Here is a 24,649-nt window from a genome sequence, read left to right on the forward strand (position 1 = left end):
CCAGTCCTTTGCAAGGGGACTGCCCCTGCTGACGCTTACATATGCAGCTCAAGTTGAAGCAGGGACCTGAAATGCAGCATTACATGCAGGTCAGTCTGGCTTTCTGTTTAAAGACTCAAGCAGCCTCCTGTTTTTTATCCTCCTCCTCCCGCCTCATTGCAGGAAGACAGCGTGAGCTGGTGACATGAGCACAGTTTGGGGAGACAGGCCTCCTCTTGAGTTCTAACCCTGGCACTGGGACAAGGTGCCTCTCTGGGCTGCCGATCGCCTACCTTTGAAATGGGGACATTAGTTCGTGGCTGGGGTCATGCGAGGGGTGATTACATAATGTGTGGAAGGCGCTGCAAAGATGTACTGTGTATTGATGTCATATTAGAGCACTGGATCTCTGTGTTCTCCATCCTGGGGCCCTCCTGGAACCCCCTCCTCCCATTGAGCAATCTGGGAAGGGCTTGGGTGGTCCCACCCCCTGACACATCAGCTGAGAACCCAGCTCTAGACTTCTCTTCTTGCTCCAGCTGTTAACTGATGTGCCTGGATCCTGCAGTCTGTCCTTGCTGTTCCTTGGAACGCTGACTTCTGCACCAATCCAGCTCCCCGCTGGCCTAGGGGTAGATTATTCTTTGCACGCAGGCCAGACTGTGGGCATCTTACACGTCGTGCAACCCTACAGGCAGAGCGGGTGAGCTCCTTGTGCCTCGTTGAGTCTGTGGGAGCAACTCCCAGAGTGATGTGGCTCCATTGGGTGGGGTGATCTGCTGCCATTTCTCTTGGCAGCAGGTGGGGAGGAAGAGGATGGATTCCATATTCTCATGAGAGCACCCATCCTGCCTCACCACAACCAGCATCAGGGCTGCACTGTTCTGTGGAATTAGCCTCTCCCCAGCTATCAGTCCTCTAGAGCCTAAGTAACAGGGCGCCTGTGGGCTCCCATCCAAGATGGAGATCAGGACATAAGGCTGGTGCTGCCATGTGTTCCCTATAAAAATGGTTCTTGGCTATTTCCCAGCTCTCCTGCCGCACGTGCTCCGGATCCCACATGCATTGCAAGCAGAACGCCGAGTGCAGACGGGCAGATGGAAGAGCCAGACCGTGTTCTGCGGGAGAGCCAGAATTTCAGCTGCTGTGTTTGGGGTGTTTGGGCAGAAAAGAAGGGTTGAGGGGAGCAGGATCAGTAACTTTGGGCCCGATCCTGCAAGATCTGTACATGCAAAATGCCCGTGAACTTCAGGGAGAGTTCTGTGCATAGATTGGGTCCATTGGAAAAGAGATGAGACCTTTAAATATCTATCCATGGGCTCCTGCTCCTTCTGATGATTCCCTCCTGAGCTTCTTAGGTTTTTTATCTTCCAGGGAGATTGCCAAGAAATAGACACTTTTCACTGAAAATAGCTGATCCGGTTACTGGGTAATTCGCTGGAGGCAACGAGACAGACCAAAACGAAGCCCTGCTGTGCTCGGTCCTGCTCTTCCCCTTTCATGGAGGGGCTGGAAGTGGAGTCCTCCCAGGAGCTGGGCATGCCAGAGGAGGGACCCTTTCCAGCTCAGAATGAGGTTTAGAGAGTGGCGCCTCGGCAAGGTTGTGTGGAACCATTGGCAACCCTGTCATACCCCTCTGGAGCCGGGGATGTGTGCCAGAGGTGTGTAGCATGTCTGCAGCCTGCTTCCTATTCAGCAGCAGCCCCAAGCCTTCCCCAGTGGAGGCAGACGTACTCTTAGGCCCTGCGCACTGCATGCTGACTGAAGTTAGCTCAAGTAACAACAGCAGGGAAGTTGCGGCAGCTCAGGAGCTATACAGCCCTGCCTAGAGCCCTGCATTCATACTTGGGCTGACACCCCTGTGCTGCCGTGGCTTTACTGATGCTGGTACTCAAGCCAGCTTTGTTCCACCTCCCGGTTGTGGCATATTCATACCCTTACACAGCAGGAGGAGCCCGAGCACGCCTGCCTCAGGTTAATAGCAGGCCTGATGGAGAGCCTGCCTGGTGGATCCCCTAGAAAATGGAAATTCTGCATCACCTGGCAGGGACGAGGCCTGACCATTGACCCCTATGTTTGAGTGTCTCCCTGAGCACCCCATGGCAGCTGACACCTGAGTTTGGGAATGGGACTCCTTCCTGAGTAGATCTGTTCAGGCCTGGGGATGTGCCTGGTGAGTCTCTGCACCAGCAGCTTCTGTGATCAGGATCTGGAGTCTCTCTCCTGGGCCCGTGTAACATCTCCACATTTGTTCAGTATTCAGGGTCTGGCCCAAAGCTGCCAGCACCCCTGGCATCCAGGCTTGAGAAAGAGTCTCTGTCAGGAAGCTTTGTGCTACCATAGCTGGCTCCAGAACAGAAGTTCTCTCCTCAGCCCCATGCTGCCAGCACGTATCTTTTGGAGCTGGAGTCATCCCTGAGGAACTCCACAGGCCTGACCCTCGGTGTGATCTGGCAATGCCCTATTGACCGCTGGGGAGCCTGCTGCATGTCTCCCTCAGCTGTGGTTCAGAAAGGGCCCTCTCCTGCGGCTTCCTGTATGCTGCTGGCAGGAGGGCTGGAGAGCAGGGCTCTTGCTTGAGAATCCCCGGGCTGCTACTGGGTCCCTGCATGGCTGCCACCACCATTAGGAGGCAGGGGTTTCCCTTGAGGGTCTCCAGGCTGCCATGCAGAGAGCATACCTTGTTATGGAGACTCTTCCTTCTGCCCTGTCCCTTAGCCCCAGGGCTCCACAGTCCATTCCTCCTCATGCCAGGGAGCAGCAGCACTACCCCCTGGCAGCAAGAGGGGCCTGTAATGAAGAAGAGGCAGCCATGTTGTTAGCAGCACTTGGGCTCCCCAGAAGGGGCAGCTGGGATGTCAGGAGGTCTTTCTGGCCTGGCTTGGCTCAGAACATTTCCGGGGTTGCCAACGTGATGAAAAAAGACCCAGCCTTGATGAACATGTTGGGGATTTTTTCTGCTTTCTAAAATAACCTGAGGTTACATCCCCCATCCATCAGGCGGGCGCCCGGGGCCAGGCCATGCAGGCTGCAGCTTCTGTACTGCAGGCTCAGAGAGACGGGCTGGCTATCGGGGACCAACTGCAGGAGCCGGCTCTAGCACTTCCCCAGGTAATTTTCAATAGTAAGAATCCACCCCAGGCTGGCTGGCTGAGTGCTGTGAAGAGCAGAGGGGAGAGGATTTCACCAGCTGACCTGCCAGAGGAGTCCCTTTCCATACTCCTCTCCCTCGGCTGCTCAGAGCTGGGACTCTTTCCACAAGCTCATGTACTTGGGTAGCTCTGACCAGGGTGAGCGAGACGCTTGGTTCAGTATGGCAGACCCAGAGCTCCCACGCAGAGCAACATGCATCTGCTCAGTCTGTCTCAGCTCCATGCTGGGGAGGGAAGGCAGCTTGTGGGTTTTCAGTAGAGCTGGGTATACAATTTCCAGTGGAACAGTTTTCCATTGGCAAATGCAGTTTTTTTGAACTCAAAACATTATGTGAAAATGAGTCGATTTCAGGGACATTTTTAACAGGAAAGGATTGAAATGAGAACAAATGGTTTTGATGTTCTTGTTTCATTTCCATTTTATCAGTTCATTTCCTTTTGTTTCAATGTAGATATGATTAATTATAATAGCATATTAGTAGTATCTGACATATTAAGAAATGTATTTGTTTTGATGTTATCTAAACAAATTGTTTTTACCATAGCAAAACAAAATGATTCAATGTTTCCAAAGCAAACATTTTTGGCATTTCCATTCCCTGAAAAATGTCAATGTTTTGGTCCAATTTGGAACAAATACAAATTTTAAAATGTCATAATTTCCCACAACGTGGAAGATTTATTTTCCAGTGTTCAGCTTCAGGGGCAGAAATCAGGGCCTGGTGCTGTCTTGTGTGTCTGCGACTAGCAGTCAGTAAAATTGGGCCCTCTGCTCCCAAGGCTTGTGATGCTGAGGGTTTCTGCCCAGATGTACCCACAGTCTACACTGGTCTCTCTTCCCCTCCCTTTGTGCCTCACGCTTCCTTTCTCACTTTCTGCCAAGTCTACTATAAGGCTGTGCCAGGGACCCCAGCTCCTGGACTCATGTGATGTGATCAGAATCTTAACTTGCATTGAAAAATAAATTGTTTTGTCTGCCTGAGTCTGCAGAGAGCCTGCTCTGATCGCTCTGAGAGGTGGCAGCTGCCCCATGCATCTCCAGTGGGATGGTAGCTACACCTGGGAGAGTAGGGGGGCCACACCGCTAGAGGAGTCTGAGTATGGCTGGAAGAGTAGTATGCAGTAGGGCCAGCTCACCCACCCCAGCAGATACAGCCCAGCATCAGGAATCAGAACTGGAAGGTTCTTTGCCATTACCCCTGTCTCTGGCTGTGTGGGAGGGGATGGACTTCCTGCCACTGCAAGTGCTGGATGGGGCCATAGCATGGGCTTGGAAGGTGCAGCCATGAGTGGCTGCGAGCCATAGTGTGCCCAGGGCACAGGATCACCTGAATCCAGCCCTGCTCTGTGCCCTGCATGTCTTGTTCTCCCCCATCACTCTGTCTGTGCCTCTCCATCTCCTCCTCTCTCTTTCACTGCTGTCTGTCCGCTTCCCCCCTCCCTGCTGAACATCTGGGAGGAAGATTCTATGTGTGACACAGTTAACTAGCAGGCCCATGGGTATCTCACAGCTAGCTGGCAGTGAACAGAGCTTCCGGGACCCTCCCTGCACTTTGCCCTTAGCCCTGACACAGCACCGACCACCCAGAAGCCTACGAGATCTGAGCCCATCAGCCCTCTCACTCCACAGCTGCAATGTGCCTGGGCCAAATTCAGACGTGGTGTAAGTGGGCACAACTCCAACAGAATCAGTGGAGTGTTACCTGCTTAGAATCGTAGAAATGTAGAACTGGAAGGAACCTTGAAAGGTCATCGAGTCCAGTCCCCTGCCTTCACAGCAGGACCAAGTACCGTCCTTGACTGACTATTTTGCCCCAGATCCCTAAATATCCCCCTCAAGGATTGAACTCACAACCCTGGGTTTAGCAGGCCAATGCTGGTGTGTCATCTCCACGCCACACAAATCTCAGAGGAGTTTGATTCCACCCCATTGCTGCATCTTGTGATGCCTGGGTGTTGGTGGCAGTGTGTTTTATGCTGCGTGGTCATCATGAAGTAAATGTTCCCAACAATTACGGGGCAGGAGTGTGGTCTAGCAGTTAGAGTGGGACACTGGGAATCGGGACTCCTGGGTTCTAGACCCAGGTATGTCACTGTCCTTGGGCAAATCACCAAACCATTCTGTGCCTCAGTTTCCCCATGTGTTACCTGGGAATAGTGCTGACTTGCCTCACTATGATGCCAGATTATTAAGGTTTGTAGTGCACGCTGAGCTGCTGGGGTGGAAGGTGCTAGCAGAGGGCAAGGAGTTACTGTGGGCTTCAGCTCTGTAATCGGTGCCTTCCCTGCTGAAACCCATTTTCAGGCTCCTTCTGTGGCCCAGAGATATGGACAGCCTCTGGCCTCCAGCCTACCTCTGGTAAGGACAGCACTATTGTGAACTGTGTAACACCCTGGGAGCATCCCCACTGTATTCCTGAACAGGGCTTGGAGTCCTGGGACAGGATTTGGGAACATAGCCAGTGCAGAATGGCTGCTGAGGCACCGCAGACATGATGATCAGCAGAGCCACTGTAGGGCAGGTACTGCCCTCATTGAGGCTGCCCTGGGACGCTCTCTCCTGAGTGCCCATGCAGGCTAGAGGATTTTAAGTCAGGGGAGAGTGTGAGGCCATAGATGTTTCCTAGGTACTGGAGAATGTGGCACAGACAGATGTGTTTTTCCCAGCCAGCAGGAGCTAGGACAGTGTGAAGGGGAGGCATTGGTGCAACCTGAGACTCTACTAGCCAGCTCGTGTGTGGAAAGTGTCACTGGCTCTTCGGGCACCAATCCCGAGTTGTTCAGATTCATTCAGGACACCAGGGGATGCATCTCCTTTTGATGTCAGCGGGAGCCATGCCTGCTTTTGCCGGGGCTGCATTTGGACCATTGTCCGTGAATGAAAGCTGTGGGTGGAGGTGTTTGGTTTCTTTCCATCCTGAGTGTCCCAAACTCTGCCCAACGTCAGGGCATTTGCTTCGTGCCATTCTGCTGCAATGATAATGCAGATGGCCAGTAAATAAAACCCCTAATGTTGTTTGTCTCTTATCAGAGAGATTAAGCAAGGAGCTGAGGGGAATTTTAAAGCATTCCTGATGAGACTGGGTCTCCCAGGATGAGACTGAACAAGGACAGGTAAATGCGTAGCAAACATAGGCACCCGCCCTAAGCACAGCTAAACGTGAGCTGCCATTGCAACTGCTTAGCACGTCTGCCCTCTACCTTGACACTGTAACCTCCCTTCTTGCTCCCTTTTTCATGGTTAATTGTAGCAAACCCCTGGCACCAGCTGCAGTGGGATTAGAAATCAGGCCCAGGTTCTCTTGATTCAGTGGGAGTCAGGCACCTAAGTACCTCTGAGGATCTGGCCTCCATCTCCAAGAGCAGCAGCCCATTCCATATGGGCTAGAGGAGGAATCTCATTTAGCTGCTGGCAGTAGAGGGCCCATGACATGCACAGCTGAGCAGTTCCGGTTCCCTCCCACAGAATGCAGTGTTGCACGGATACAGACCCGCCAGCTCATAACGATAATATAATCCTTAATGGTGGCTTCTCTGGAATAATGTTCATGGAGCCACTTCTCCTACCCTCCAGTAGCAGGTAATCCCTGGAGAGCGGGGCAGATTCCACTGGCAGACCTCACTAGTTCTCCTGGTCAAGTGGAGTGGCCTTGATCCAGCAACACACTTAAGCATATGCTTAGCTTTAAACCTGGTCCCAGTTCCACTGAAGCTAATGGGAGCATTCACATGCATGAGTGCTTGGCTAGATCAGGTCCTTGCTGCCCAGACAGCAGACACCCAAGGAGGGTCAATGCAGAACAGGCACATGCTTCTCCTCTCCCACATGACAACGCAACTGAGCAGGGAAAGCCTGGAGGGAAGTCTGGCAGGGGAGAGTCTGGGCACCGTAGGAAGAAGCAGAGGCAGGGTTTGAATCTGTTGACAATTGACAACATGATGATGGGGGAAAGAAATGAACAATCAATGAGTGCCCAGTGCAGACTATACTTCTTCTTTATTGCAACAAAAAAAGAACCAGAACTGGGTGAGTAACTTGGAAGAGATGCTGCCCTAGAGTGAACTTTGCCTCCTTTCTGTTTGCAAAATGTCCCTAAACAGCCTGTAACTGACTAATGTTAATGAAAATTTGTGGAATATGGTCAGGGAATTATTCTTCCCAAGCTGTTCCGTGCAGGTATTCAAACTGTGAGAAGTGCTGGTTAGTTTGGATTGGCAACATAGGTCACAGGGGATGCTTCTGCTCCCCAGTTGGCTGACTGTAACTCTTAGGGCCAGGTTACTGGTTCAGAGACTCACAGTTGAAGGCTTGGCTGTGTGGGAAAGCTGCACCTACTGTGTAAACCAATTTACTTAAACCTGTTCAAACCCCTGTGTGGACGCTGATTGACAAGAGGCTTTTCTAGTTTAGCTTCAGTTGACTGGGAACAGTTTATGTCAAACCAAAATAAGAATGGCCATACAGGATCAGACAAATGGTCCATCTAGCCCAGTATCCTGTCTTCCAACAGTGGACAATGCCAGGGGCCCCAGAGGGAATGAAAAGATCAGGTAATCATCAAGTGATCCATCCCCTGTCACCCATTCCCAGCTTCTGGCAAAGAGAAACTAGGAATACCATTCCTGCCCATCCTGGCTAATAGCCATCGATGAACCTATCCTCCATGAATGTATCTAGTTCTTTTTTGAACCCTGTTATAGTTTTGGCCTTCACAACATCCTCTGGCAAAGAGTTCCACAGGTTGACTGTGCATTGTGTGAAGAAATACTTCCTTTTGTTTATTTTAAACCCACTGCCTATTAATTTCATTTGGTGACCCCTAGTTCTTGTGGTGTGAGAAGGAAAAAATAACACTTCCTTATTTACTTTCTCCACACCAGTCATGATTTTATAGACCTCTATCATATCCCTCCTTAGTCGTCTCTTTTCCAAGCTGAGAAGTCCCAGTCTTATTAATCTCTCCTCATATGGAAAAGCAGCAAAGAGTCCTGTGGCACCTTATAGACTAACAGACATATTGGAGCATGAGCTTTTCATGGGTGAATACCCACTTTGTCGAATGCATCTGACGAAGTGGGTATTCACCTATGAAAGCTCATGCTCCAGTACGTCTGTTGGTCTATAAGATGCCACAGGACTCTTCGCTGCTTTTACAGATCCAGACTAACACAGCCACCCCTCTGATACTTGTCCTCATATGGAAGCTGTTCCATGCCCCTAATCATTTTTGTTGCCCTTTTCTGAACCTTTTCCAAGACCAATATATCTTTTTTGAGATGAGGCAACCACATCTGTATGCAGTACTCAAGATGCGGGAGTACCATGGATTTATATAGAGGCAACATGATATTTTCTGTCTTCTTATCTATCCCTTTCTTAATGATTCCCAACATTGTGTTCACTTTTTTGACAGCCGCTGCACATTTTGTGGATGTTTTCAGAGAACTATCCACAATAACTCCAAGATCTCTCTCTTAAGGGGTAACAGCTAATTTATATGCCATTATTTTATATGTATAATTGGAATTATGTTTTCCAATGTGCATTGCTTTGCATTTATCAACATCTCCCTTCTTTGACTGAAATAAGTGTGTCCACATGGGTTTGTACCAGTTTAACTGGATGGGCTTAAAAACCATTTGAAGTTAAACTGGTGCAATTTGCCCATGTTGGCCTGAGAGTGAAAATTTTTTTTCTCAAATATTATCTAATAGTTTGCTGTTCCTGCAGCTATTCTTGCCAGTGAAGACATTGGCTCAGCACTAAAAATAACTAGATAAATCCGAACCATACAGAGACTGTAGGCTTATCGCAGTAAGGAAGCTGCAGAATGTACCGCATCACTGGAAGTGGTGTAACTTTACCACTGTGCGTGCTATGAGGCGGAGGAGGGGAGAAGGATTGCTCTGAATTTCCATCCTTTACTATAGATTTAGAAGGTCCCTGCTGTGCATCTTGTGCTTAGGAGGTGGAGAGGTATTCCCATGGGTTGGCCTTACCACATTCAGTCATGAAAAACACATCATGGACTATGAAATCTGATCTCCTGTGAAATCTCCTGTGTGCTTTTACTCTATACTATACAGATTTCACAGGGTAGACCAGTGTTTCTCAAATTGGAGGTCCTGACCCAAAAGGGAGTTGCAGGAGGGGGGGTGTCACCAGGTTATTTTGGGCGGAAGGGGGATCTCAGTGTTGCCAACCTTATTTCTGCACTGCCTTCAGAGCTGGGTGGCAGGAGAGCAGCGGCTGTTGGCCGGGAGCCCAGCTTTGAAGACAGTGCCATGCCAGCAGCATCACAGAAGGGTGGCAATACCATGCCGTCCCAGCCTTACATCTGCACTTGCTGCCTTCAGAGCTGGGCGACCAGAGAGTGGTGGCTGCTGACTGAGGACCCAGCTCTGCAAGCAGCAGCGCAGAAGTAAGGGTGCCAATACCATACCATGCCATCCTTACCTCTGCACTGGTCCTGGAGGTGGTTGTGCCTTCAGAGCTGGGCTCCCAGCCAGCATCCACCGTGCTCCAGCTGCCCAGCTCTGAAGGCAGATCTGCCATCAGCAGCAATGCAGAAGTAAGGGTAGCAGTACTGCAACCTCCCCTACAGTAACCTTGCAACCACTGGACAACTCATTTTTGGGTCAGGATCCCTACAGTTACACCACCATGACATTTTAGATTTAAATAACTGAAATCATGAAATTTATTACTTTTAAAATCCTGTGACCATGAAATTGACCAAAATGGACTGAATTTGGTAGGGCCCTACCCTTGGGTGAAGTAAAGCAATGTGTGAGGAAGACCAGACTAAAGTAATGTCTGTCTGATCTTATCTGGAATTTACACCACACTCATCATCCTAGGCACTCAGATACTAACATGGAAGCTACGTTACCTGAGAGGGTGAGGTCTTCACGCCAGAGCTGGGATCCATTGATAGATTTAGAAGAGCCCAGTACTGAATGGTCATGGCAGCTCATTCTCCCCTCCCGTGGAAGGAGTGCTTCCATGTCGGGGTTAATGTCCCATGATGGAGTAGTAGAGGGAACTGCATGTGCATCCCTTTAATACAGGGAATCTCAAACTCTTTGCTGGGCCCCCCTTTGAAAATATTTCAGGCTGTGATGACACCCCCCTCCCACCCCTGAAAAAAAAGTGATAGCAAATTACTGTACATACTCATAGCACTAAATTAAGCATGTAGTCATCATCCCTGCAGTCGAAGGTGCTGAAGCCTTTCAAAAAGCGTAAAGTAGGCTTACCCAGGAGCGCTGCCAGCTTTTTTGGCGCCCTAGGCGGCGGAAGGTCCCACCCCCAAAATGGTGCCCCCGATAGAGGCGGTGGACGGTCCCGCCCCCGAAATACCGCCGGAGACCGGGGCAGCTGCCGCCCCCCAAACGTTAGCACCCTAGGCGACTGCCTAGGTTGCCTAATGGGTTGTGCTGGCCCTGGGCTTAGCTTATTTCAAGTTCCCAAATAGAGGACACGGCCGAGGGGATGGGAGAGTTGGGCATGGGGTTACAGCAATACCGTACTATGCCATTCTTACTTCTTTGCTGCTGCTGGTGGCAGCGCTGCCTTCAGAGCTGGGTCGTCAGACAGCAACTGCCACTCTCTGGCCATCTCCCAATCCCACCTACAAAAGCCTTGCAAGTCCCTTTTGGGTCAGGACCCCCAGTTTGAGAAACACTGCTTTAGTTACTGTCCCATAACACAGGCCTGTCTCCCAAAGTTCCCTCACCAGCCATCGTGCACTCCAGTGAGCTGAAGGGGCAGCATCTGGCTTCTAACACTTGGGATGCACAGGCCTGAGTTATGCTCTGAGACTTGAAGGATATTTTAAAAATCCAAGGTGATAAATCTCTCTGGAGCTCACTTTTTCTGCGTGACACTGTCTCCTCTTGAGAGGATCTAGTGCTGGAGGCAGGTGAATAATGCCTGGGAAGAAGAGCTAGCTGGGGAATGCAGATGTCTTCAAAATATAATTGTGGCAAGCAGTTATTCAGGCCCCATCTTCCTTACTGCATTGGAGACGGCTCCCCCATCTGTGGTGCTAAATAAGGAGAGGTCGGTGAAAGAAGAGCTAGAAGGGAAAGGTCACAAGTCTCTGTGGCTCCTTTAATAACCACAAGGGGATCCTTCATCACATGCGGTGATAGCTCGGCCACCAGTGAGTGCTGCACCTGGATGTGAAGAGGGCTAGAGAGTGTAATGATCATCAGTGGTCCTCACAGCTCAGTGAGGTAAGCAAAGGGGATGGAAGGGTGATCAGCTGTCATGCTACAGGGCACAAACTGGTCACCAGCCAGGGACAGGAAGGATTTTTTTTAATGCTGTGTGCAGTGATATGACTGTCCAGGTTTCTGTGGGTCTCTCCTTCCTCTGAATGGTCAGGTGTAAGTATGGTTGGCACCTTCCAAGCCGTGCCCTGCAGGACAGTAATTATAACCCTGATACTAGGAGTGGTTAGGGTTGGGTCGTTCTTGGTATGGGTCAGCAGCCACCCACCCTGTAGGGGTCAGTGTGTTTTGGGCCCTATGTCCCATGGGTCCCATTCTCCCATCATCCGGAGCTGTGCTGAGCACAAGAACTGGATGGGAGATGGCTTGAAGCCACCTTTGTGCCTCCCACATTCTTGGCTTTGCTGGGTGGCCTTCTTGGCCCCGGTGTATATTAAAGAAGCCTTGTACCTGCTGTTGTTTACACTGGGTTAAAGCAGTCTGCTGAGGCCCATCCCACATCCCTGAATCACCAGAGCACAGCAGTACCCAGTCAAACCCCTCCCTCAGCATGTTTCTATGCCACGAGCTATAGGGCAGGCAGTGTGGAGCCCTGGGCCCGGTTCTTCGCAGCCCAGGGGGACCCTTACACCAGGGTATCTGCCAAGACATATTCTGCTGGGTTTGTGGCAGGGTCAAGGGGCCAGAAGGGGAGCGGGAACCTGGCCCTTGCCTCTCTCTGCCCTTGCCCTGCAGCAGAGATCAACTGGGACACTTTGCTGACAGGCCCTGGATTTCCTGTCAGAGCGTTCAGGGAAGGGCCCTTGACTCTGGAACTCATCCCGCCTGTGAACAAGCAAAGCCCTGAGCCTGTTGATCTTCAGGACACGTTGCAGGGCCTGTCTGCTTACCCTGGCGCTTTTCTGACAGGGTTGGAGAGGTGTTTGGGGGTTTGGTTGGTTTCGGCCTGTAAGAGGCTGGTGGTAAGTGCATTGCACCAGCGGGAAAATAAAGAAATCCTTAGCATGTCCAGAGCATGAAGCACTCACTTGCTCAGAGCACTGTACAGAGGCAGGTTTCATTGGGAGTCAAGATGTCGGGCCGTGTAATTGTGTCCTGTAATGCATCTGTGCAACAGCCACCATGGCAGGGCAGCAGGCAACAATGCAGCATCCCAACATAACATCTTCAGAGGCAATGCAATGGGAAACAGGACAACAAGTAAAGCTGAGCCTTCCCCTGAGTTCTGGATATAGGACTATAGCGAGGCGGTGTGGCTCCCCTCCCCCTCAGGGAGGGTCGAGCCCCGTCAGTCATCCATGGGGGCTGGGCTTCTGGGCAGAAGTCCCGCCCCTCAGAGGGTCAGGCAGCGACCCGGAAGAATAAAAGCTGGGCCCCAGCCTTCAGTTGCAGGTCTGCCACTGGCAGGAGCAGACATGTCCGCCGATGTCCGTAACTGGGAGACTGCCCAAGCCAGAGGCTGAGACCAGGAGCTGCCAGAGCCTCCCCGCGGTCGATACGACGAGGAGCCGCCGGAGCGTTCTCGAGGTTGCGACGACGAGGAGCTGCCAGAGCTGCCTCGCCCCTACTACAGCCCTGAGGAGCCCCCAGACCAGGCTTGGCCCGCATTCCCAGAAATATTACTGGACCTGCCGCCCAGCCTGGACTGGGAGGAACCGATGGTCCTGGATGTCCCCGGAACGGAGGCCCCGGTCCAGGTAGGAATAGAGGGGGAGGTAGGAAGTAGCCCGGGGGCACCTGACTCCAGTCAGGCTGCAGAGCTACCGTTGCCCATGTCAGTGTGTTTCAGTCAGGACCCCACTGGTAGCAGTGACAGCCGCTACCAGGGCCCCGGGCTGGAACGCAGAGGAGTGGGTGGGCCTGCGTTCCCCCTGCCACCCGTATCCGGGTGGCAGACTCCCCCTCTCCCCGGCCTAAGGTCAAGAGCTCTGCCCTGCCCCAAAGGGCCAGAGCTGACTGTAACTGTGTTTGGTGCCCTGCTCAAACCAAGGGCTGGGCCCCTTTTGACTTTGCCTCTGCTCTGCCCTGCCCCAAAGGGCCAGAGCTGATTGTAACTGCAGGGACGACAGTGAGGCTGGTGTGGCTCCCCTCCCCCTCAGGGAGGGTCGAGCCCCGGCGGAACCCGTCTACAAGGACCCTTTTGTATAGTCTGAGGCAGACCCTTCCTTGCTGCAGGGCTCTGTGCTTTATTAGCTCCTAGACAGGCTGTTAGGTTGCTTCGATGACTTGCAGAAGACAAATCTCCGGCAAGATGGCTTGGCACAGGAACTACTAGGCCAGACAGAATCTGGGGACACACGGGTGGTGCAGGACGTAGGCCCCTATCCAGATGGCTGTTGCCCCCATGAGAGGAACAGCTAAAAACAACACATGCTTGCTTGTAAGCACATAGCACAACTCCCAAAGGCAGGACACTGGGCCAGATGGACAATTGTGTGATACGGTGTGGCAGCTCCTACAGCATGTTCCCAAGTTGAGGTCAGGTCAGCAAGGAGGAAGTACCAGGACAGGTGGGTGCAGTGGGGTGAGCATCCCATCATGATCCAATAAGTGGAAGGAGAGGTGTGGAACCCCACGTGTGGGATATTTCAGCCCACTGCTCGCACCAAACCGTGACACAGGCCATATTGACTCGGAAGGAAAATGCAGCAGCTCCACAAATGGGTGTGCTTGCACAGGAAGTCTGTCCTTGGAAGGTTCATTCACATGAGAGAATCTTACTCAAGTGAGTAGCCCCACTGAACATGATGTGAATGTTTGTGTAAGGGTTACTTACATGAGTAAGGTATAGCAAGGGCAGACCCATGATATGTGTCTTCTCCCCAGTGACACAGGCAGGAGACCCAGTTGCATCTGCTAAGCAATTTATTGTCTGGGCATTAAATCTTGTCCTGTCAGGAGGTTTCCCTCTACCTGAGGAGATGTTCTAGTTCCCTCTGAGGTCTATACATGCAGAAGATGAACATAGCTAGTTACTGGCTGGGGTAGGGAGTGCAGGTGCCACATGAGAGAAGCTAGTACAGACTGAGGCCTCCTCCACAAGGAGAAGGACAAATTTCTCTTCCTACCTAAGTGGGCAGCACAGAGGAGAATTCAGCTCAGTCAGAGGAGGCAGAAGCTGCTTTTCCCTGAGAAGCTTCTGTTTGTTTGCTGGGACCTGAGGTCAGCTACCCAGTTGGCAGTTGATGTGATGGAGAAATCCTGCCAGCCGTCCTGTGTCTGGATTTTTAAAAGGGCTGGCTTGTTCCATGAATGCTAACATGGGAGATGTATAAGCTATGGGAACAAGCAGGAGGCAACGTGAGGGGAGTGCAGGGGAGCATAGCTTCCCCTCCTCTTCCTGGCTTGCGGGGAGCACCCAGAGTTACACAGAGGATCAAAAGGTATAAGGGCTATAAATGTTCATGGTCAGGGAATGACCCAATCACTGGCTTCTGGGGTCAGGAAGAAACTTCTGTGGGAAGGTTGTTCCACAGTTGTCCAACAGGGAGTTCCTTGCATCATCTTCTAGAACAGCTGGTGCTGGCCACTATTGAAGACACGATACTGAACTAGATGGACCTTGGCTGGACTAGATGGGTCTGATCCAGCCTGAAATGAAACAAAGAGGAAACACAGCAGACTTGAGAGACGTAGAAAGATGGTGATGGTGCTTTATTGCTGCGCAGAAAACCTGATGGGTTCCATTTAGAAGCCGTGGCCATGACTGAGTAGGAGGAGAGGTTCTGAGAGGACCTGGGTTTGGATGGGGAACAGGGACTCTCACATATATTTCTGGGTTCCACATGGAAGCATGGATTGGGGAGGGAGCGTGGCCTGATGGATGGAATGCTGGACTGGGACCTGGATCTCAAATACCTGGGTTCTGTTCCTAGCTCTGGTCTGCTGGGTGACCTTGCACAAGATCATGTTGCCTTTATGTGCCTCAGTTTCCCCATCTGTAAAAAAGGGGAGGAGGGCTAAAGATACTGATCTCTTTTGTAAAGCACTGAGCTCCGTTGATGGAACAGGCTATATAAGAGCTAGTTATTATATCAGGGATGCATTAGCTTGCGTTGGATTTATATCACCAGTTTTGGTATTTAGCATGCTTTTCTGTATTCTGATAGGAGGGGTGTGTGTAAATTTGGGGTCCAGTGGTTTTGTTGGGTTTGCAGCATGCTTGTTGTTGTTGTTTTGTTGTTTTTTTTTTTTTAATGAAACATAACCTGTCAATGGCAAGTCACAATGAGCTGTGAGGTGGCTTTGCTTTTTTATTTGGGAGATGGGAGGAGTCGCACCGGGTATTTCTGAAGTTTACAGAGGTAACCCATGCTGGGGCTTTTATTCCTTAACAGCTGTTTTTACATCAGTGCTAGATTCACTGCTGCCCAGCTCCTTGGACAGACATTTCCATTAGTGCAAAGTGGGTGGAAAGTGCAGAGCTGGTTGGGAATATTTTGACCAAACTCTTATTTTTTTGTTGCAAAATGCCAATTCATCAAAACCGAAACTTTCATGGGAAAGGGTTGACTTTGACGAATTTCTCAGTTTGAAACATTTCTGAAGTTTCTAAATTGTTGAAACATCTCATTGCAACGTTCTTTGAAATGAAAATTTTCAGTTTTCCAACTGGAAATGCCTTTCTGCTTCAAAATTTAAGCTAATGATAGCATTAAAAATGTGAGGGAAAAAAATTCAAAATCTAACCAAAAAGTTTCAAAAAACATTGTGACTGACCTGAACCACATTTTGTGGAGAGGGGGATTTTTGGTTCATGAACATTTTTGAAGTTTTCAACTTTTCATCCCAGTTTGGGTCAGGAAAAATTTCTGAAATCCTGACAATTTTCACAGCTCTGGTAAAATGCTCCAAATGGTGATCATTCACATGCAGTTTGCACTGCTGCAGAGGACTGCACAAGGTGCAGGGCAAAGGAGAACCAGGCTCCCAATCTTGTTGTCAGTAAGAATGGGGCTGTGGAACACCAGTGATATCAGTGTGTGTAGCTGGACAGGAATATATTTTTGCTTGTCTGGCTATCCAGTGGCTCAGGGATGTGTGCGTTCCAGACACAGTTCTTCGTTTGTCCTCATTCATACAGCACCGTGTGATGATGAGACCCAGTATGGTGGCCACCAGTACTGCTGAGCTCCCCTTCCTGCTTGGATCTGCTTTAACCACCAGTAAAGAGGATTACCCAATCTCATGCTTCAGAACATCACCTGATGACTTGCAGGGATCAGGAAGGAATTTTCTTCAAACACCATAGTACCATTACCTAGGTACATTATGGTAGCATTTCATAGAGTTCCCTCAGGTGCTCAGACACTACAGTTATTTATTGGTACAGAATAAGAACCAGATTAGAAGAGACTATTCCTCTGAATATCAGGTATTAGTCACAACTGGGCGCAGGATACTGAGGGCAAGGGTCATGCTGGGCTCTGGGGAAGTGCTGGTTCTGTACATGAGCTCTCCCTGTAATACCAGAGCAGTTGGATATTTCTGCTAATTGATAATCACTGAAATAGTTAATAATGGTGTTGTCCATTGTGTCATCAGTAGGCTTCAGAATAAACACCCCATGTCCCTATTCAGTGCAATTTCAAGCTGCTGTTACAGTTTGCTTGCCTGCAGACTCTGACACGCTCAGCTTTCCTTTACAACCATAAGGGACAAAAGATATTTTTGGTTTTAAATGTAAGCTTAAATTTGGCAGATGCTGAAAGGGTCCCCAGAGAAGTGCAGATGCAGCCAGAGAGTCATTAACCACTTGCTCTGCTCTCTGCCTGGGTTTGATGGAACAATGATCTGAGTTAGTAGAGCAAATCCTCTGTGTTCCTATGGAATATAGGTGGGGAAACTCTGGTTTCTCCTTGTTTTATTCAGGCCTGTGTTCTGGAGTAGGATGTTCCTGCTCACTCCCTGCTGCCTTTTGTGATGCTGTGCTGAGGCTAAAGCCGATTAGTGGCTGCCTCTCATCCTAAAGCAATGGAATACTGTCATACTGTGCCTGTAAACAGATAGTTAAGGGTTAATGTCTCTTTTACCTGTAAAGGATTAAGAAGCTCAGTAAACCTGGCTGACACCTTACCAGAGGACCAATAAGGGGACAAGATACTTTCAAATCTTGGTGGAGGGAAGTCTTTGTTTGTGCTCTTTGTTTTGGGGGTTGTTCGCTGTTGGGACTAAGAGATACCAGACGTCAATCCAGGCTCTCCAAATCTTTCTGAATCATTCTCTCATGTTTCACAATTGTAAGTAATAGCCAGGCAAGGCGGATTAGTTTTATTTTTGTTTTCTCAACTTGTAAATGTCCTTTTTTGCTGAGAGGATTTTACCTCTGCTTGCTGTAACTTTGAACCTAAGGGTAGAGGGGGTTCCTCTGGGCTATATGAATCTGATTACCCTGTAATGTATTTTCCATGCTGATTTTACAGAGATGATTTTTTTAACTTTTCTTTCTTTAATTAAAAGCTTTCTTTTTAAGGACCTGATTGATTTTTCCTTGTTTTAAGATCCAAGGGGATTGGATCTGGACTCACCAGGAACTGGTGGGGGGAAAAAAGGGGGATGGTTAATTTCTCCCTGTTTTAAGATCCAAGGGCTTTGGATCTGTGTTCACCAGGGAATTGGTGAAGCCTCTCAAGGCTGCCCAGGGAGGGGAAGGTTCTGCGGGGAACAAGAAGTGATCCAGACACTGAAATTTCTGGATGGTGGCAGAGTTACCAGATCTAAGCTAGTAATTAAGCTTAGAAGTGTCCATGCAGGTCCCCACATTTGTACCCTAAAGTTCAGAGTAGGGAAGGAACCTTTACAGCTGTGCTGAGGCTAAAGCCGATTAGTGGCTGCCTCTCATCCCAAAGCAATGGAATACTGTCATACTGTACCTGTTTACCTTCCAGAGGACTCATATAAGAGGGGACATGATAAAAGTATATCACTAATGATTGGTAGAGAGAGGAGAAATTGAGGACTTCTCTTCCCCTGTCTCCTAGAACAAGGGGGACAGGCAATGCAGCTGAAAGGTGGCCAATTCATAACTGAAAAGAACTTTTTCCACACAATTAGCCTGTGGAAGTCACTGCTACAAGATATCGTTAAGCCCAGGAGCCTAGCAGCTTTCAAAAAAAACCTGGGCATTTATAGGGAAAACAAAACTATCTAGAGTTAGTATAGGAAGTATTTAAACAAATAAACATGAGTTTTAGAAGGGATCTAAACCCTTCTGTTTCAGGGCATAAACCAGCCTCTGTTGGGGGGCAGGAGAACACTCTTCCTTGGGCAGGTCTGGGCTGTCCCCTCTTGGAGACAGGATACTGGACTAGGTGGCTGATTGGTCCCATCCAGTCTAGCAGTTTCTGTCCCTACTGTCTTCTCCTACATTAGTGTTGAAGGATTGCTAGCAGGGGGCCAATTTGACATGGAGGTTCTGGCAGACCCTGCTCCCCTGCTGATGAGATGTTACTGCTTCTCCAGAACTACTGGATTAAGTCACGCTGGTCCTTTATTATTAATTACACTTGTAGTGTGTCTGCTGCATCAAAGTCTTATCAGAGCAGAGGCAGCTTAAGACGCTGGGAAAGGCGTTTGATTGTTAATATCCAGCATTGCGTGCATTTTATTCCATTCTTCCATTTCATGGTAGCTGACTGCATTACAGCTGAAATTAGGCCTTTTTTTAACAAAATTGGGTCCTTTAATCTGAGTGCCGTTAACTTGTTGAGCTGATGGTTTGCTGCCTGAGAAGTAAAGGCAGTCTAAGACCAGCCCTAGTCTAAGACTAGCCCATCTGGGCACCATACAGTCCGGGTCCCCAGTCCAGAGCTCACCTCTGGACCAGGGATAGTAGTACTTGGTCTGTGGTGGGAGCGCTGAATGAAAGGGGTGAGCCCAGAGCTCTCAGGGAGCTGTGGCTCTGTTCCCAGCAGGAAGGAGGCTCTGAAGATGGCTCATAATAAGAATGATAGGGGTCTGCCTGTCTCTTAAGGCCGTTCGTTCAGGGCTCTCCTGTGCAGAGATTAACCCTTGCAGCGTGCTGGTGAGGGAGGTCAGATTTATCCCTATTGTACAGGTGGGGAACCTGAGGCCCAGTGAGCGACCTGAGGTCCCACAGGATGTCTGTGCAGAGCCAGGCAGAGTTCCCAAGCATCCACCCTCCCGGTTGGAGAGCCATGAGAACACGCTTCCTCTGGCATGGCGAAGAGGTACAGGAACAATCCTCATCTAAGCCATGCTGCAGCCTGGAGTCGTTCCTTGCTTAGGGATAGTTGTGCTACAGGACAAGTTTTCCCTACCTAGTGGCCTGGTTCAGGAGTGCTAAGTTCCAGCAGGCCCAGAGGCCAGCGGGTTTTGGAGCAGGGATGAAGCTTGGGGAACACCTAGGAGAGAGAGTCATGCTGTCATGGAGAGACAGCTATTGGACTGGCTTTGAAACCAGCTGTCACCCCCAGCGGTGGTAAAATGCTGAGAAGCTGCTGAGCCAGTCCTTCCACTCAGGTGATGCCAGCCAGTCCCTGTCCCCTGTGAACCTCCTGAAAGCCCATCCCCAGGGCTGAGGCTGGCGCTGGACTGGGCGCCCCAGCCAGGCGATTAGCAGCCTTGGATTTACAGTGTCGGGGATTAGCATTTTAATGGACTTGACTGCAGCTCATATCTGCTGATAAAGGAGCAATGTGGTTCTAGCAGGGAGGGGGGATTCCAACATTCATTTCTCATGTTTGTGGCAGGGACTGAGGTGTATTTTATCAGCACCACAGCTGTGCAAATCCCAGCTCGGCTGCCAAAGCAAAATAGAAAAGTTTTCTCATTATATTCCACTAGGCTAGAGAAAGTAAAGGTGCCCCCGTGCCTTTCCCTGCTGTTACGTCAAACAGGAGCCTCGGAGGAGCAGTGCACAGGGATAATGCACAAGGGGATGGTCCTGTGCTCAAAGCACAGTACTGGCAACAAGGAATCCTGGGTCCTGTTGCTGACTCTGCCATTGATCTGCTGTGTGAGCTAGTCACTCAATCTCTCTGTGCCTCGGTTTCCTTATCTGCAAAATGGAGGCCCCACAGGCTAAACTCAGCCATGCTCCTGAAGGGCTTTGTTATCTGGGGTTGTATATTGCTGCCCAGCTGAGCACTGTATCTGTCAGTCTCAGATGGCAGATAGCTAGAGTGGGATTCATATGGCGGAGTGTAGAATTGTTCGGGGAGGGGTGTAAAGTGAGGAGGTCTCAGGCTAGAGAAGCTTTCAGATGTGCTGTCTAGGCTGGTAGATACAGTTGTCCCCCTCGCCCCCCGACAGCAGGAGTTTCTGTTGAGTCAGGCTGAGCGGGAGCTGCTGTGATGCTTTCAGTCAGCATTTCACCTTCCCACCTTTGTTTTTGATATTGTTTTGTTTTTAAAATACTCATGAGAGTAGCAAAGCTGATAACAAGCTACTGTAGAGCCAGGCACAGAACTACCATAGAACCAGTGGCTGTGCCCCCGTCCCCTCCACAGTTCTGTCCCTGTACTGCGAATCTGACCTGCAGCCCCTTCTGCTACTGTGTCCCACACCTGAGCCCTCCCACAGCTCTGCCGGTGCCCCTCAGGTCTGACCTGTAGACGCCTGTCATTCCAGTCATTGAACTCCACAGCTCTGCCAGTGCCCCTCAGGTCTGACCTGCTGTATCCCCGAGGGATGAAAAGCTAACGATTTGAAGCAATACTACTAACCTGCAGCCCAGCCATGCCCACCCCTTTCCCCCTGCCTGGCATGTTCCATAATGCTGCAAACCAGCTCAGGAGCATGAAAGTATGGCAGACCCGGTTTGTGGAGTGACAGCTGGCTCATGCCAATGACCCTGCAGTTCCAGCCATATATTCAGCCCCTACATAGCCCGCCCTGTTTGGAATAGCTGCACATGAACAATGGGTGTGCTGGCTCCTGGGCCTTTTTCCCAGTAAAATCGGGGTGTGCTTCTTCAAGCAGCAATTAGGTATGGAGACTGTTTTATATGGAAGCCATATTCTGCCCTGATGACCTCAGGGTAATTACAGCTCCAGTGAATTGGCCAATTAAGTGCAACCAGTGCTCTAGGGGTGAGTAATGGCACTCTCCTCCCTCCCCCTTCCCAAGACCTTTTTTCATTTTTTCTTTCTTTCCCTCTTTCTAAGGCATCAGAACTCCGCTGAGAAGGTGAGAGAACTGATAGCAAAGTTGCAGAACACCCTCCATTCTCTCTCCCTCGGCCCAGGAAAGTGCATATCACAGAGAACTCACCCAGAGCTGAGCTCACATGCATGTACACACAATGGCTCCATTTGCAGGGAAGGCCATGACCCATCCTCTGCTCAACAGTTTTCTTTATCTGTTCTTATTTTTATCATTTATGTCACTGCGTCCTACCAAATACATTTGACACATTATTATGCAATGGGGAAGTTAAACCATGGGTTCTTAGCCTGGGGGTTACGACTGGGGTAAACAGATATCAGGGGGTTGCAACCACCCCGCCCTTCCCAAATTGCAAAATAAGAGGGGCATCCCAGCTGGATGAGAGGTGGGACAGAAGGTGCTGTGAGCACTGGAATGGTTTGAAATCAATCAGTGGAAAAGGTTGAAAATCACTGATGTGGACAATAGCAACAGATTGCAATGGCGGCACCTATGCTGCATTATTACTATTAATTTAGTAGCATAGATATAACATAGCATCTAATTCACATATACTTGGATTTGCTATATACCTAGGTATCCACAGATATGGGCTGTAGGTGTTGGGGATCTAAAAGACCTACTAGCTCCCATCAGGACAGATGCTTTGGGCCAAAGGGCTGGGGGTCAGAGCTTTCTCAGCAACGGGCAGCCAGCTGGTCAACATGCTACTACTGAAAATCAGAATGAGCCGGAGTTGAGTCATCGTCTCATTCAGGGGATCTTAACGTAATCACGGAGCTGCAGTGTAGTTCAGCAGCATTGCTCGTGGAAGAGAATTACCGAGATGAATCCCGTCTGAGGAGGCATCTTCAAACAAATAGCTCAGTTCTGGTTTCAGCCATGCTGTGTTGTCACTCTTAATTTTGTATCTGGTGTCAAAATATCACAGTGCTGGGGGCCATTGGAAATGCAGATGGATTGGAGTTGATAGAGGATGTATCACACGCTAAACTGCCAAGCGGGAACAACTGACTTGTAGCCAAATGGCCAGGAAGAATCTAGCAAACTAAATAGTCTGGACAGTAACACTCAACCAACAGCACAGAAGCAACATTCACTTTCAGATACTTGAAAACTATTTACCAAGAGTTGTGGTGGATTCTCCATCACTGACAATTATTAAATCAAGACTGGTGTTTTTTTAGAGTTGCTCTGGGAATTATTTTGGGGCCGTTCTTTGGCCTGTGTTATACACGAGGTCAGACTAGATGGTCACAATGGTCTCTTCTGGCTTTGGAATCAAGGAATCTGTGAAACTCATTCATCATTTTATTCTTCGGGTTGCAACCATATGCAGTTTCATCTGTCTCTGGTACAATTGTGCACCAAAACCACCTTTTCATAGCAAGACACTCTAGCAATCAAGTCACCAATGAGATTGTTATCCTTTGCATTAGTGGTCTGGGAAGAATATAGGTGTCAGCATGTATTTGTTTTGTATCGTGGCATTTGCTACAGGGGGTAGGGCATTGAAAATGTGGCAGTTAGAAGGTGCAAACCATAGGGAATTAGTTCATGACACAGAATGAGACAGATGATGCAGAAATCAGTGCCCCAGGTCACATGATGTGCAAAGATCTGACTCCAGTGAGGTTAAGCTGGAAGAAGGGTGATGTGACTGTCAGACCCCCTTACATCACAGATCCATTCCTTGTGTGTCTCTGAGTCCATGCTGCTGACATTGCTGACAGAGACAAGCATTGGCTCCCAGGAGCCCTGCAGAGTTCGTACAACTCTGAGAGTTGGGGCTGGATGCCTCAGGTATCATCAACCAAATTGTCAGCTAAATTCCAGCAGCAGAATCCTAATTTCTGATGGTGATGTAGGAGGCAGGCAGAACGGGGCTGGCTGTTCAGAGCCTGGAAAGGGTTGGCAGTGATTGCAGTTCGGGAGGGGTGCCACAAAATGTTTGGATGCATAAATTCAGTAAAGCTGAGCGGGAAGCCAAGGAGAAAGGAGAACTGCACTTCCAGCAGGCCTTCCCGGATTCAGATCCCATCCTTGATTCCCTTTGCTTCCTGGCTTGGGGCACCTAAGACGTGAAGCACACTTCCTCAGAAGGGAAGGCACTGGTCCCGTGGGGTTGAACTACATCAGAGCTGCACTCCTGCAAGCAGCATAGCTCCTCTCCCTAGCGGAACGAAGCTGGTGGAGAATGAGCCTGGTTGAGGGAGGTCAGTATAATGACTTAGTGCCCTGTGGCCTTTTGGCGCCCAGCTCCCTGCCCTGCGTTGTCACCAGGTTGTGTTCAGGGTACAGCTCTGTTACACGCACTGTCTCCCTCTCCAGTCATGTGATGCAGGAGGAGAGCTGTGATGATATGGAATGTGGTCAGCTGCCTTCAGACGCTCTCCGACAGGTGAAAATCCAGCGTGACCCCCTCTACGGCTTTGGTTTTGTGGCCGGCAGCGAGAGGCCAGTGGTGGTGCGCTCGGTAACAGCAGGTATGTGCTTGGCTCACAGCCACCTTGGGGAAAGGGGCTGTTCTGAGTGGAGCAGATCAGACAAGTGGGAAGCAAGGAACAGGCAAAGGAGTGGGAACTGCTTGGCTGGGATGATACTGCCATCCTGCCTGGGGTATGGGCGCTGCAAGCTGGGAGCTGGAACCGTCAGGCAGACACTGGAGTGCAGAGTGGGAAGGCTGTGAGTGTTGTAGTTCTCTTGCCTGTAGCTGACAGTGGGGTAGAGGCTGGGGGGAATTGACTGTTTAAAGGCAGGGGTCTTCAGACACACAGTCTGCAACTGACAGGATGGTGTCTGAGAGATCTTGGAAGTACAGCAACCGTGCCCCCTCCATGCCCTGTGCCCCAGAGTGCCTTGCCCATGGTGGAGAGGGGGCAGCAGGAAGAAGGGGGCCTCATACTGCCCGTCAGCAGCCACAGGGTCCGCGGCAGCCAGGACCTGTGTGAGCCAGCCCCAGCCCATGCTGGCGAACAGGGCGATCGAGTCGCTTGGAGCTGAGTGAGGAGGAGTGATGGAGAGCATCCACTGAGGGGAAAGAGCAGAACCCAGGAGGGCAGCACTAGAGAAATGCAGAGCACAGACAGGTGGCAGAGCAGCTGAGGACATGGGGGGCACACAACATGCCACTTGTAAGTGGGCACCGGCAG

The 24,649-nt window shown here is 50.1% G+C and overlaps 1 protein-coding gene across 3 annotated transcripts in view; it reads left to right on the forward strand.

Annotated features, from left to right (window-relative positions):
• Positions 1-24,649, forward strand: part of FRMPD3 (FERM and PDZ domain containing 3) — a 166,067-nt gene that overhangs the window by 85,029 nt on the left and 56,389 nt on the right. For all 3 annotated transcript variants that reach the window (XM_030575801.1, XM_030575800.1, XM_030575799.1), the window contains exon 3: positions 23,829-23,983. In XM_030575801.1, coding sequence (XP_030431661.1) covers positions 23,836-23,983 — 148 coding nt within the window. In that variant the 5' untranslated portion in view covers positions 23,829-23,835. The remainder of the gene's footprint in view (positions 1-23,828; positions 23,984-24,649) is intronic.

The sequence above is a fragment of the Gopherus evgoodei genome, chromosome 9, assembly GCF_007399415.2.
Source record: "Gopherus evgoodei ecotype Sinaloan lineage chromosome 9, rGopEvg1_v1.p, whole genome shotgun sequence".
NCBI lineage: Eukaryota > Metazoa > Chordata > Testudines > Testudinidae > Gopherus > Gopherus evgoodei.